General features: G+C 47.8%; 2 protein-coding genes across 7 annotated transcripts in view; one reads left to right on the top strand and one right to left on the bottom strand.

The window, feature by feature from the left end:
* LOC104326761 (cathepsin E) lies at nt 1-9878 on the top strand. Of its 3 annotated transcripts, XM_075428072.1 has the most exons (10): nt 1-70; nt 228-405; nt 4003-4120; nt 4619-4737; nt 5163-5362; nt 6026-6148; nt 6765-6909; nt 8793-8934; nt 9518-9616; nt 9699-9820. In XM_075428072.1, exons 1-10 carry the CDS (start codon nt 15-17, stop codon nt 9818-9820), a joined length of 1302 nt encoding a protein of 433 aa, XP_075284187.1. In that variant the 5' UTR covers nt 1-14. The 3 variants fall into 3 exon arrangements, with proteins under 3 accessions (XP_075284187.1, XP_009929873.1, XP_075284189.1); XM_009931571.2 differs by lacking the exon at nt 8793-8934 and having other exon boundaries at nt 9699-9878; XM_075428074.1 differs by lacking the exon at nt 8793-8934 and having other exon boundaries at nt 9518-9820.
* Nucleotides 6839-10670, bottom strand: part of BEST3 (bestrophin 3) — a 32499-nt gene continuing 28667 nt past the window's right edge. For 2 of the 4 annotated variants that reach the window (XM_075428067.1, XM_075428069.1), the window contains 2 exons: nt 7983-8055; nt 6839-6901 (listed from right to left, as the gene is read on the bottom strand). In XM_075428067.1, coding sequence (XP_075284182.1) covers nt 8022-8055 — 34 coding nt within the window. In that variant the 3' untranslated portion in view covers nt 6839-6901; nt 7983-8021. Of the gene's footprint in view, nt 6973-7982; nt 8056-10670 lie in introns of all 4 variants that reach the window. The other 2 variants (XM_075428066.1, XM_075428068.1) reach the window with 1 other exon arrangement.

The raw sequence follows: 10670 nt of genomic DNA, 5'->3' as shown, positions 1-10670 counted from the left end.
AACCGCTTGGACCCATGAGGCTGATACTGTTGGCTGTGGTTTACATCCCTTTCACCCTGGCCATGGAACGGTAAGAAAACACATCTCAGATGGCTTCCCGGGGTGACCTGTCCTTGTTGCTACCCGAGGTCTCAAAAAAGACACAAATTTAAAACAAAAAAAAGAATGTATGAGGGGTCTAGAAAGGAGAACCAGTTAATTTCTGGGTGTTTATCTTATTTGCGTAGGGTTCCCCTCGTTCGATTCAAATCGATCAAGAAACAGCTGAAGGAAAAGGGAGAATTAGAGGAATTTTGGAGGAATCACCACCCCGACGTTTTTGCCCGGAGGTACCTGCATTGCTTCCCTGCAGATATTGCTTTATCGGTAGGAAGCACTTCAGAAAGGCTGTATGATTACATGAATGTAAGTACAGTTCTGGTAATGCAATCATAAAGACTCGTCATTCTCTTGAAGGCAGAATTTTTTCCCCAGCACATTTGAAACTTAGTCTCTCAATGAAATTATAGGACTTGAGATGGCTCGTTGCTCTATGCTATAAATACTAGATCATCAAAAATTAATTTACCAGTCTGCAGATCATCAAAAATCAGTTTACCATTCTGCAAAATACAGCACATATAGATCTAGGTTAGCATGGGACCCAGGTAGAGAGCCGATGTAATTTAGCAGTGGTAGTCCTGTGATCTGTTTTATTTTTGTATAGATGTGTATGGGACTTGGTTGAATCTCCAGACAAATGCGTGAGATTTGCCTGTATCAATCTTGGTTCAGGATTGGGTTTTTAGTAGCAGAATCTGATTACTTCATTTAGCTATATTGTATTTACCAGAACCTTGGATGTTTGCATGTTATAAAATATCCCCCAAATCTCATTTATTTGATCCCATGGAGTCATAAATCAGTGGTAACAAAGACCCAAGTGGAGTTTTTATTTTTCTTCTTTTATCTCTTGAGTTTAAATATTTGAGACTGACCTGGGTCTCCCACTAACCTGGCTGCATTTACCATCTAAACTGAGACAGGAAAAGATGTGTATGAAGAAGAACAAAGGACACTGAAACATTATCAAAGCGGGTTAAATATCAAAATAAGAAAGCAAAACCCACATACGCTGCATATCCAGCCAGCACCAGTAAGAGTTTTGTGCAGGTTTCAGTGTGGTGTGTTTGTGACGTTGTTGTGGGTTGGTTTTTTTGGATCAACATGTCTTAGAGCTGCCTCACTTCACGGATTAAACAATAAAGGGGTTTGTTTCATACAGTAAAGAATAAAATTCTGCTGTATAGCTGGATATTCTGTTAATGGCATGCTTGCTTGTGTTTTCATGACTATCTCATTCAGACCATAAACTTCAGGGTCCGAAACCGTATTCAGTGTATTAATTAACAACCACGCACTTGAAGATGCATATTTGAATATTTGTATTGCTACAAAAGGCTTGGCACTAGGTATTGCTTTTTTATCTGTGTTTGAATTCCAGAAATGCCTCTTCCTAAAAATAGGTCTCTTAATGCTGAAGTGCTCTTCCAGGGCCAGATCGGGGCACTTAGACACTTGCGTTCGGGATGTGGATAAGCTCTTCACTCCAGCATTCACGTGTTCGCAGATTATCTCTAACCTCAGGTGGTATCCAAGGGCGGTCAGTGGTTGCTTTATCCACTGGATAAACTTTGTTCAGTACATCAGATACAGTCTCTGCAACAGAATTCATTTTTTAACTTGCTAATAGCTGCTAATTACAATGGAAAAAGTCCAGTCACCTGTGACAGCAACTGTGCCGCTGCTCAGAGCCCTCTGACGCCGGCGGAGGTGGGTCGTGCTGCCTTTGCATCACTGATTTCTTACTGACAGCAGCAGGGAGCTGCCCGAAAGTCTATGCAGTCATGTGGGAGCTTCACCTTGGGGCTGACCTTGCTGCCACTGAAGTCGGTGCAAGAGGGCTCACTGATACCCTCTTGGGACAATCGGTTTAGTAGAGACAACAGTGACAGGACGAGGAGTAATGGTTTTAAACTAAAACAGGGTAGGTTTAGGCTAGATATAAGGAAGAAATTCTTTACAATAAGGGTGGTGAAACACTGGAACAGGTTGCCCAGAGAGGTAGTGGAGGCCCCATCCCTGGAAACATTCAAGACCAGGTTGGACGGGGCTCTGAGCAACCTGATCTAGTTAGTGGTGTCCCTGCTCACTGCTGGGGGGTCGGATTAGATGACCTCTAGGGGTCCCTTCCAACCCAAAACTTTCTATGATTCTATGCCACAGGGAACCTGACTGAGCGCTTGCTTGCAAGGCTTAAAAAATGCCGCAGTGTTATGCACGCAGCTGGAATGAAGTCTGCTGCCCACAGCCACTCGTGGAACCAGACACACTCCCCTGCGGCGTGCACTTACGTTTAGATGAAATTGCACTGAACCCCCTGAGCAAGAATCATAGGATCATAGAATCATTAAGGTTGGAAGTGGAAGAAAAGAAGGTTATCAGGAGTAGTCAGCATGGATTCACCAAGGGGAAATCATGCCTGACCAATCTGATAGCTTTCTATGATGACATGACTGGCTGGGTAGACAAAGGGAGAGCTGTGGATGTTGTGTACCTTGACTTCAGCAAGGCTTTCGACACAGTCTCCCATGATATCCTCCTAGGGAAGCTGAGGAAGTGTGGGCTGGATGAGTGGTCGGTGAAGTGGATAGAGAACTGGCTGAATGGCAGAACTCAGAGGGTTGTCATCAGCGGCGCTGAGTCTAGTTGGAGGCTGGTAACTAGTGGTGTCCCCCAGGGGTCAGTACTGGGCCCAGTCTTGTTTAACTTCTTCATCAACGACCTAGATGAAGAGTTAGAGTGTACCCTCAGCAAGTTTGCTGACGACACCAAACTGGGAGGTGTGGTAGATACACCAGAAGGCTGTGCTGTCATTCAGCGTGACCTGGATAGGCTGGAAAGTCGGGCAGAGGGGAACCTGATGAAGTTCAACAAAGGCAAATGCAGGGTCCTGCACCTGGGGAGGAACAACCTCATGCATCAGTACAGGCTTGGGGCGGACCTGCTGGAGAGCAGCTCTGCGGAGAGGGACCTGGGTGTCCTGGTGGACGACAGGTTAACCATGAGCCAGCAGTGTGCCCTGGCTGCCAAGAAAGCCAATGGGATCCTGGGGTGCATCAAGAAGAGTGTGGCCAGCAGGTCGAGGGAGGTTCTCCTTCCCCTCTACACTGCCCTGGTGAGGCCTCATCTGGAGTACTGTGTCCAGTTCTGGGCTCCCCAGTTCAAGAAAGATGAAGAGCTACTGGAGAGAGTCCAGCGGAGGGCTACGAGGATGGTGAGGGGACTGGAGCATCTATCCTACGAGGAGAGGTTGAGGGAACTGGGCTTGTTCAGCCTGAAGAAGAGAAGGCTGCGAGGGGACCTTATAAATGCCTACAAATATCTGAAGGGTGGGTGTCAGGAGGATGGGGCCAAGCTCTTTTCAGTGGTGCCCAGTGACAGGACAAGGGGCAATGGGCACAAACTGAAGCACAGGAAGTTCCGTCTGAACATGAGGAGGAACTTCTTCCCTCTGAGGGTGACGGAGCACTGGAACAGGCTGCCCAGGGAGGTTGTGGAGTCTCCTTCTCTGGAGATATTCAAGACCCGCCTGGACAAGGTCCTGTGCAGCCTGCTGTAGGTGACCCTGCTTCGGCGGGGGGGTTGGACTAGATGACCCACAGAGGTCCCTTCCAACCCCTACTATTCTGTGATTCTGTGATTCTGTTGGAAAAGACCTTTAAGATCATGAAGTCCAACCGTCAACCCAACACCACCATGCCTGCTAGCCATATCCTGAAGTGCCACATCTACACATTTTTTGAACACCTCCAGGGATGGTGACTCCACCACTTCCCTGGGCAGCCTGTTATCATCCTCCTCATCAACCCCATCCTCACATGACGCTCCCACGTCTGCCTTTTCCTCAGGAGCAGCTCAGCAGGAGGCAGCCCAGGGCTGACCCGGTTGTTCCTCCCACAGGCGCAGTACTACGGAGTTGTCAGCGTTGGCACGCCGCCCCAGAGGTTCACCGTCGTGTTTGACACTGGCTCCTCCAATTTTTGGGTCCCTTCTGCTTATTGCATCAGTGAAGCGTGCAGTAAGAAACGCTGCCCCCCCTTACGCTCCTTGTGTCTCGGGTACCTCGGCCATTTCTCCTTTCCCAGGGAACTTGCCTGCAGCAGAGGTTTTGGAGGGGAGGATTTGGAGCACCCGGAGGGCTGCTCTTCCCTTCCTGGCTTGCCCCTCTGCCTCTGCCCCTCCGTGCCAACCCGCAGCTGGGGCAGGCGCTGGCTGCAGCTGCCAAACGTCCCTCCGCACCATGAGGTGCTGGAGGTGAAAGGCGGGAAAATAATTCTGGGAGAGCTACAAATAGCGTTGGAAGTGTCCATTTTTGTTTGGATTTCCCACTTGCCTTTAAAACCCAAAATAACCTCTGAGGTATTTTTTCTGGGTTACAGAAAAAAAATCCATCGACACCTTCCTCATATGACAAGCAAAAATCTGTCTCTCCTGCATCTCGTGTGGTTCTGCATTGGGGAGCGGGCACATTGCTGGGACCTCCCCTCGGTGCACAAGTGTTGTTTATTTTGTGTAGGGGTGCACCAGAAATTTAAGTCCTTTCTGTCGGATTCATACGAGCATGGAGGGGAAGCCTTCTCCTTGCAGTACGGCACGGGACAGCTTCTGGGCATCGCTGCCAAAGACACGCTGCAGGTGAGCCTTCGCCCAAAACGGGTGTCAGCCTCCAGGTCACCCAGGACAGTTCAGATACTGGCCTTGCCCTGGAAAACCTTGCCTGGTTTAGGCGAGGGCAGGGCGAGGTCTCACCAAGCCGGCTGCTGAGAGATGTGGGTGCTGCTCCAGCTTTGGGCTACCCAGACAGATCCCTGAGATTTTTCTTTTGCATGTCTTGCTTGTTTCCTTGGGTCCTGTCCTAGGTTTATGTAGAAACATCCACAGAGTTAAGGTATTACAAGGAATCAGTGCAGCCTGCCCACCAGATGGGCACCTGTTTGATTGATGCAAGTCACGCAGGGATATTCAGGCTTTACACACTGAACAAATCTATTGATACAGATCTGAAATGTGGCTGATTTCTTGTAACTGATGGTGTCTCTACTTTCACTTGTACCAAACAGATAAGTAACATCTCCATCAAGGGACAGGACTTTGGCGAGTCAGTGTTTGAGCCAGGAACAACCTTTGCCCTTGCCCACTTTGATGGCGTGCTGGGCTTGGGCTACCCCTCCTTGGCAGTGGGCAATGCTCTGCCCGTGTTTGACAGCATCATGAACCAGCAGCTGGTAGAGGAGCCAGTCTTCTCTTTCTATCTGAAAAGGTCAGTCTTTAAAGTCACACTGCCAGAAAAGAAGCAAATCTATTTTAATTGTTGAGATGAACAGGCATCTGTATAAATCTTCAACTCTAGAAAGTAGTTTTCCCCATTACTTTTTTTTTTTTTTAACAAATTTGACACTAAAAATATGGAGTGAAAAGGAAAAATGTGCTGGGGAGGACCATGAATTTTTGGACAGACAGTTGTTCTTGTTGGAGCTGGTTATAAATAAAAGAAAAGCTCCCAGCTGAGGCTCACCATGTCTGAGTGGCCAGGGGATTCCTTCTGGCCAGTGGAGATGAACAGACATGCTGTGCTACACTCAAGTAACACAGCATTTCAGAAAAGAAATATTGTTACCTCATCTGCACTCAGCTGTAACTCCACAAATTTATCTAGTGTTTATTTGGAGGTGAGAGCAGCAACTGGCTCAGCCTGCTCCTGACGCCTGTCTCCACCCTCGGCAGCCTACAGTAAGTCTTCGCAGAGGTCATTTGGAGGCTCCGAGTTAGGACATACGTGGTTCTAATTTAGAAATAATCCCTTTCAGCCATCCATATCTTAATTTAGAAAGGACTGTGGTTTGTCTTCTGCTTGTTAAGTGTAATCTCATTGGCACATGCTGGCACACTCCCATGTCTGTGTTAACCTGTCTTCTGCTTTCAGAGGAGATGACACCGAGAATGGTGGTGAGTTGATCCTGGGAGGGATAGACCATTCCCTCTACAAAGGTTCAATCCACTGGGTCCCAGTCACTGAGAAAAGCTACTGGCAAATACACCTGAGCAAGTATGTATGTACATATGTGTGTATGAAATTCCTGGCGGAATTCACCTCCCTGGGTAGAACTGACAGAGGCAGAAACACCTAGCAATACAGATGCAGGAGGACTCGTCTGCAGTATTTTACCCTAGTGCCTCTTAAAGAGGGGGCTTGCCAGGATGAGACCGGGGTTTATCAGCTCTCTAAATGTGCTGTGACACGGGGAGCTAGTTTCTGGGAGAGCATTTTAATACGTTTTAATACGATACACCAGTGGTCAACTTGACTCTTGGTGGACTGTTCAGTTAAGAGGTTAAGGCACCCAGGAACTGAATCCAGCTCCAGGTCCTGCTCTCATCTTTCCTGTTAACCTTGGTCAAAGTAGTCAGTGTCCCTTCAGTCCTCCTCCTGCTCCATAAATCGATGACGACATCAATGACACAGAGAGTACATCCTCCTCGTGCAATTTCCTTTTATTACTTCCTTGTCTTCTGAAGACTTTCTTGTCTTTTAAGATTGGCAAAGTTTTGCAGCTAGTTTTAAGTTCCGGTCCATACTCTGGTACTTTAGCTAGCAATAATATGCTGCTTCAGCCCTAGTGTATATGCCACGTGCTTAAAGATGCTTTGTTTTTCACTTGCAGTATAAAGATCCAGGGCCGGGTGGCATTTTGCTCCCACGGCTGCGAAGCCATCATTGACTCGGGCACTTCTCTTATCACCGGCCCCTCTTCACAAATCAGGAGGTTACAGGAGTATATTGGGGCAAGTCCGTCGCATACTGGAGAGGTAAAACTTTTACAGCCAGAAAACAGCCAGAGAGGAAGAGAAACTGGTATCTGGTGCAAAGAGCTTGCAGGGTGGGAAAATAACCAAGCTAATTACTCAAAAAGGTCCCGGTGAAAGCCCCGTTTCCAGGACAGCAGTGAACTCAGAGCCAAGCTGGTTTTGACTCGTCTGCATTGCTGCCCCAGCCCTCCCCCCAAACGTCCACCTCCTCTCCTGTACTCATCAGTACTGGTGTGTGAGGAAATAATGGGAGCATCTATTTGTGGAATCGATCCATATTCCGCACCAGAGATAATTTCCTTTTGGAAAATCAGAGGATTTTCCATGTCCCCAGCTGTAGCCACTGACTCCCCCGAGCCAGGAGGGGTTTGGTGCTGATTGCCAGCCCTGCCAGCACCGAATGGAAAGGGAAAGGTGCTGTAATTACCGCCCGACACCGGCTCCGCTGACAGGACCTCTCCCTGCCAGCCTGCAGTGGAGTAGGCAGTGTTGTGCCAGGGCTCCCAGGTGGGATGCACAGCTGTGTTGCTCACAATGCTGGCTGCTGGAAGATGAGCCTTGGTGTGCAGGATGGCCCTTTCTATCTCTTAGTCTCCCTCCTGAACCTTATTCTTCTGTCTCCTCACTGGTTTTCCTCCTTTCCCTGCTGCTTTCTCCTGCATGCCCCTTGCTGATACTCCCCACCACCCTTTCCCATCCCTGGCTGCCCTCCAAGGAGCACCTCCATCTCTCCTCCAGCAGGCCAAAATGGCTTTGATGAACTGCTTCATGGCCCCTCTGGCCCCACACCTGCGATCCCTGGCTCCCCACACCTCTCTGGGGCGCTTGCGTGAGCCGAGGTTGCTCGAGGTAGGTTAGGCTTTCCCACAAGCCAGGCTGGAATGTCTCTCTGCTGCCCTTTGCATCTCCAATCAATCTTGCAATTTTCAGCCGGCTTGACCGAACCCTTGCAACGTCTAAAGCACTGAGATAACAAACCTGAGATAGCTAAACCCACCTGCCTCCAGGGAAAGAGCAGCTTATTTTTACCGTGCCTTATTGCTAGCCCTTGGCTGCCTCCCACGGGTACTTACTGTATCACCACAGCTCCAGTGCCCCACGTAAAGCTTCTGTTAACTTCGCAGTTGTCTTGATCCTGACCCAAAACTGCACTTGGAAGAAAAAGAAGAGTGTTACGGTTGCCCAGTGCACTGGGCAATGATCAAAGACAAAGTGGACTTCTAATCTGCCTCCTTTTGTAAGAGGAGGACCTGGAGTGGCATCCGTGTAACTCCTGAGGCTTCTGAGTCTTTCTCAATTACACCTTAAATTTTGTTTTTATTCAAATTTTCAGATACATGTCAAACATTATGCTTTGATAAAAAGTTGGTGTTGTAATGGTACATACTAATGGATATAGATAAAATATGTATTTCCAATGTACTTATATTAGCATAATACAAACAAGGAACAGGTCGTTGCAGTATAAATTTACATACTCCAGTGCTGATACAAGGGCACTCAGCCAGCATCTCAGATTCTGTGAAAAGCATCCTGAAAATATGACTTTCTATGGCTGTTTTCATAGCAATCATAGACAGGCTAAGTATATTGGCTCAAATTTATCATCGTGTAAATGGCTGCATCCATCGGTGATTTTACCAGAACTTTTATCTCTTTCCAGCGAGGATTAATTTGTTCTGGACGTACTAGCTATGTAAATGAATTATGTCTTGCTTCTCATAGCCTACAAACCATTATACTGGCTCTGTTACCCTTGTCCTCTGTATCCCATGGTTTATTTTGTCTTAGTGGTATGACACCTGATAAGTGTACACAAGATTTAGGGTTATGTTTTCATACAGCAGATTTAACAACAACAAAAAGTACATTCTTCCTTATAGGGAGCCTCTAAAACAATGACTTTAAACACCAGAGCTTACAGCAAAGATCCCTCTGGGGCTTGGAGCATTCTGCAGTGCCATTTAACATGCCAGTGTTTCACGAAACAACTAGAAAGGCCAGGAAATGATCTTCTGTGTTACTGTAAGTGAATGTATTATTTATGGAAATTAATGGCCATGCCAGAGTTTAGTCCTTCTTCTGCTCTTTAAATCCCACTCCAGGGCAGAGTATAAAGTGCTGTATTCCTCACTGCCTTTTTTACCCTAAAACAATGATGTTACTGGAGGGACTGGGGTGACCAGCAGCCGTAGGGTGCTCCCTGCGTGGGCTGGAGGCAGCTCCCTCCACCCAGTCTGGGCCAGAGCATCAGAGGGCTTTTGCTCAGCAGACCTCGCTTACGTGGGTTCACTGGGGCTCACATACTCAGTTTTGCTTCCGAGTCGAACAGGGGGGGACATCAGAGTCCCCCTTCATCTCGTTCATTTTGGAGCTCACAAGGCTTTTCATCAGCCCTGGAGGCTTCGGTGCAGTGGTCTGGGCTGTGCAGCTGGTTTGACCCAGTGCAGGTGATGGAAAGCCGGAGGGCAGTGTTGGGCCATGAGTCAGACCGGTGCTGTTTCTCTCTACTAAAATCACTATTACCTGCCACAAAAGCCTTGAATTCAAAGGGCAGTACTTAAAAAACAGCAAGGCGGTCCCGTGTCAACCAGTGCCTCGTGTACAGTTTCTCGTAGACTGCAGAAGACTGTCCAGCTTGCCTCACATAAGCTTCACGATCGGACACCACGAGTACAGGCTGACAGCAGAACAGTACGTCATAAAGGTGCGTACCCGCGGGCTCCCCGTGCGCTCCCCGCCCCGGGGCTGGAGCAGGCTGCCGCAAGGACACGTGCTTTCCCTCCCAGGAGTCTATCGAAGACCAAACCTTCTGCATGAGCGGCTTTCAGTCTCTCGACATCGCCACTCGCAGCGGCCCGCTCTGGATTTTAGGAGATGTCTTTATGTCGGCGTTTTACTGCATTTTTGACCGTGGGAATGACAGAGTGGGGTTTGCAAAAGCTGTTCATAGGAAGGATTACTATTGAGTCGTAATAACATTTATTCTGCCGTAACCCGAATGTTAATGTAATGATCTTCAACGCACGTGTGAAGAAGGGCTTTAACTGAAACTCTGGACCTAAATGCAGTCGTGTTCTCCCCCCAAGGTTTTAAGGGCTTTGGGGTGATCCTTTTCCCAAATTTTATAGTTTGGTTCAATATCTGTATGTTTATAACTGAGAAACAATTTTTCCTGAATAACTGACAGACATCATAGCTCCCAGGACGAAGCAAAATCAGCTCAGCACTCAGATTTGCAGAAGAGCAGGAAGGATAAAAATGCTGAACAGTGCCAGGCTGAAAAGATAGCAGTTACAAGTGGGGGAAACTAATCCCAGTCTGGTCTGGTCTGGGTACCTTTTTTTCTTCTCATGTGCTAGTTTCCATCTCATTTCCTACTGCTTTCCTTTTCCTCACTGTTTTCGATGGTTAGGGTTTTGTCCAGCCTGTTTTCCTTAGTGCCACATAAATTTTCTTTATATGGGCTTGCTCCAACCAGTTTATATAAACAAGAACTTGACTGATGCCTGTGTGACCATGAATTTCCACTACTGTTTGTCCTGGTTTTGGCTGGGATAGATAGTTAATTGTCCTCTAGTGCTTGGTTGCTGGCTGCTGGGTTAAACCGACACTGCTCCTTGCGCACAATTCCCTGCTCCTTACGCCATCTCTCAAACCTGCTTTTTCCCTTGGGTGCATTCTCGCTCGACACATTTTTCCTCTTTCGGGTCTCAGTGTTTAATGTCTGTGTCTTGGGTCAGATGCTGCTTTTAGCATCT

The sequence above is a fragment of the Opisthocomus hoazin genome, chromosome 8 (assembly GCF_030867145.1).
Source record: "Opisthocomus hoazin isolate bOpiHoa1 chromosome 8, bOpiHoa1.hap1, whole genome shotgun sequence".
NCBI lineage: Eukaryota > Metazoa > Chordata > Aves > Opisthocomiformes > Opisthocomidae > Opisthocomus > Opisthocomus hoazin.
Note: the sequence above shows the minus strand (reverse complement) of the source record. Positions and strands in the feature narration are given on the sequence as shown.

Bases quoted from the DNA above. Each gene is read 5' to 3' on its own strand.
- LOC104326761 (XM_075428072.1), top strand. From the start codon at position 15: ATGAGGCTGATACTGTTGGCTGTGGTTTACATCCCTTTCACCCTGGCC. The intron at 4,738-5,162 runs GTGAGCCTTCGC...TGTACCAAACAG, and splicing joins CTGCCAAAGACACGCTGCAG to ATAAGTAACATCTCCATCAA. The intron at 6,910-8,792 runs GTAAAACTTTTA...TCTTCCTTATAG, and splicing joins GTCCGTCGCATACTGGAGAG to GGAGCCTCTAAAACAATGAC.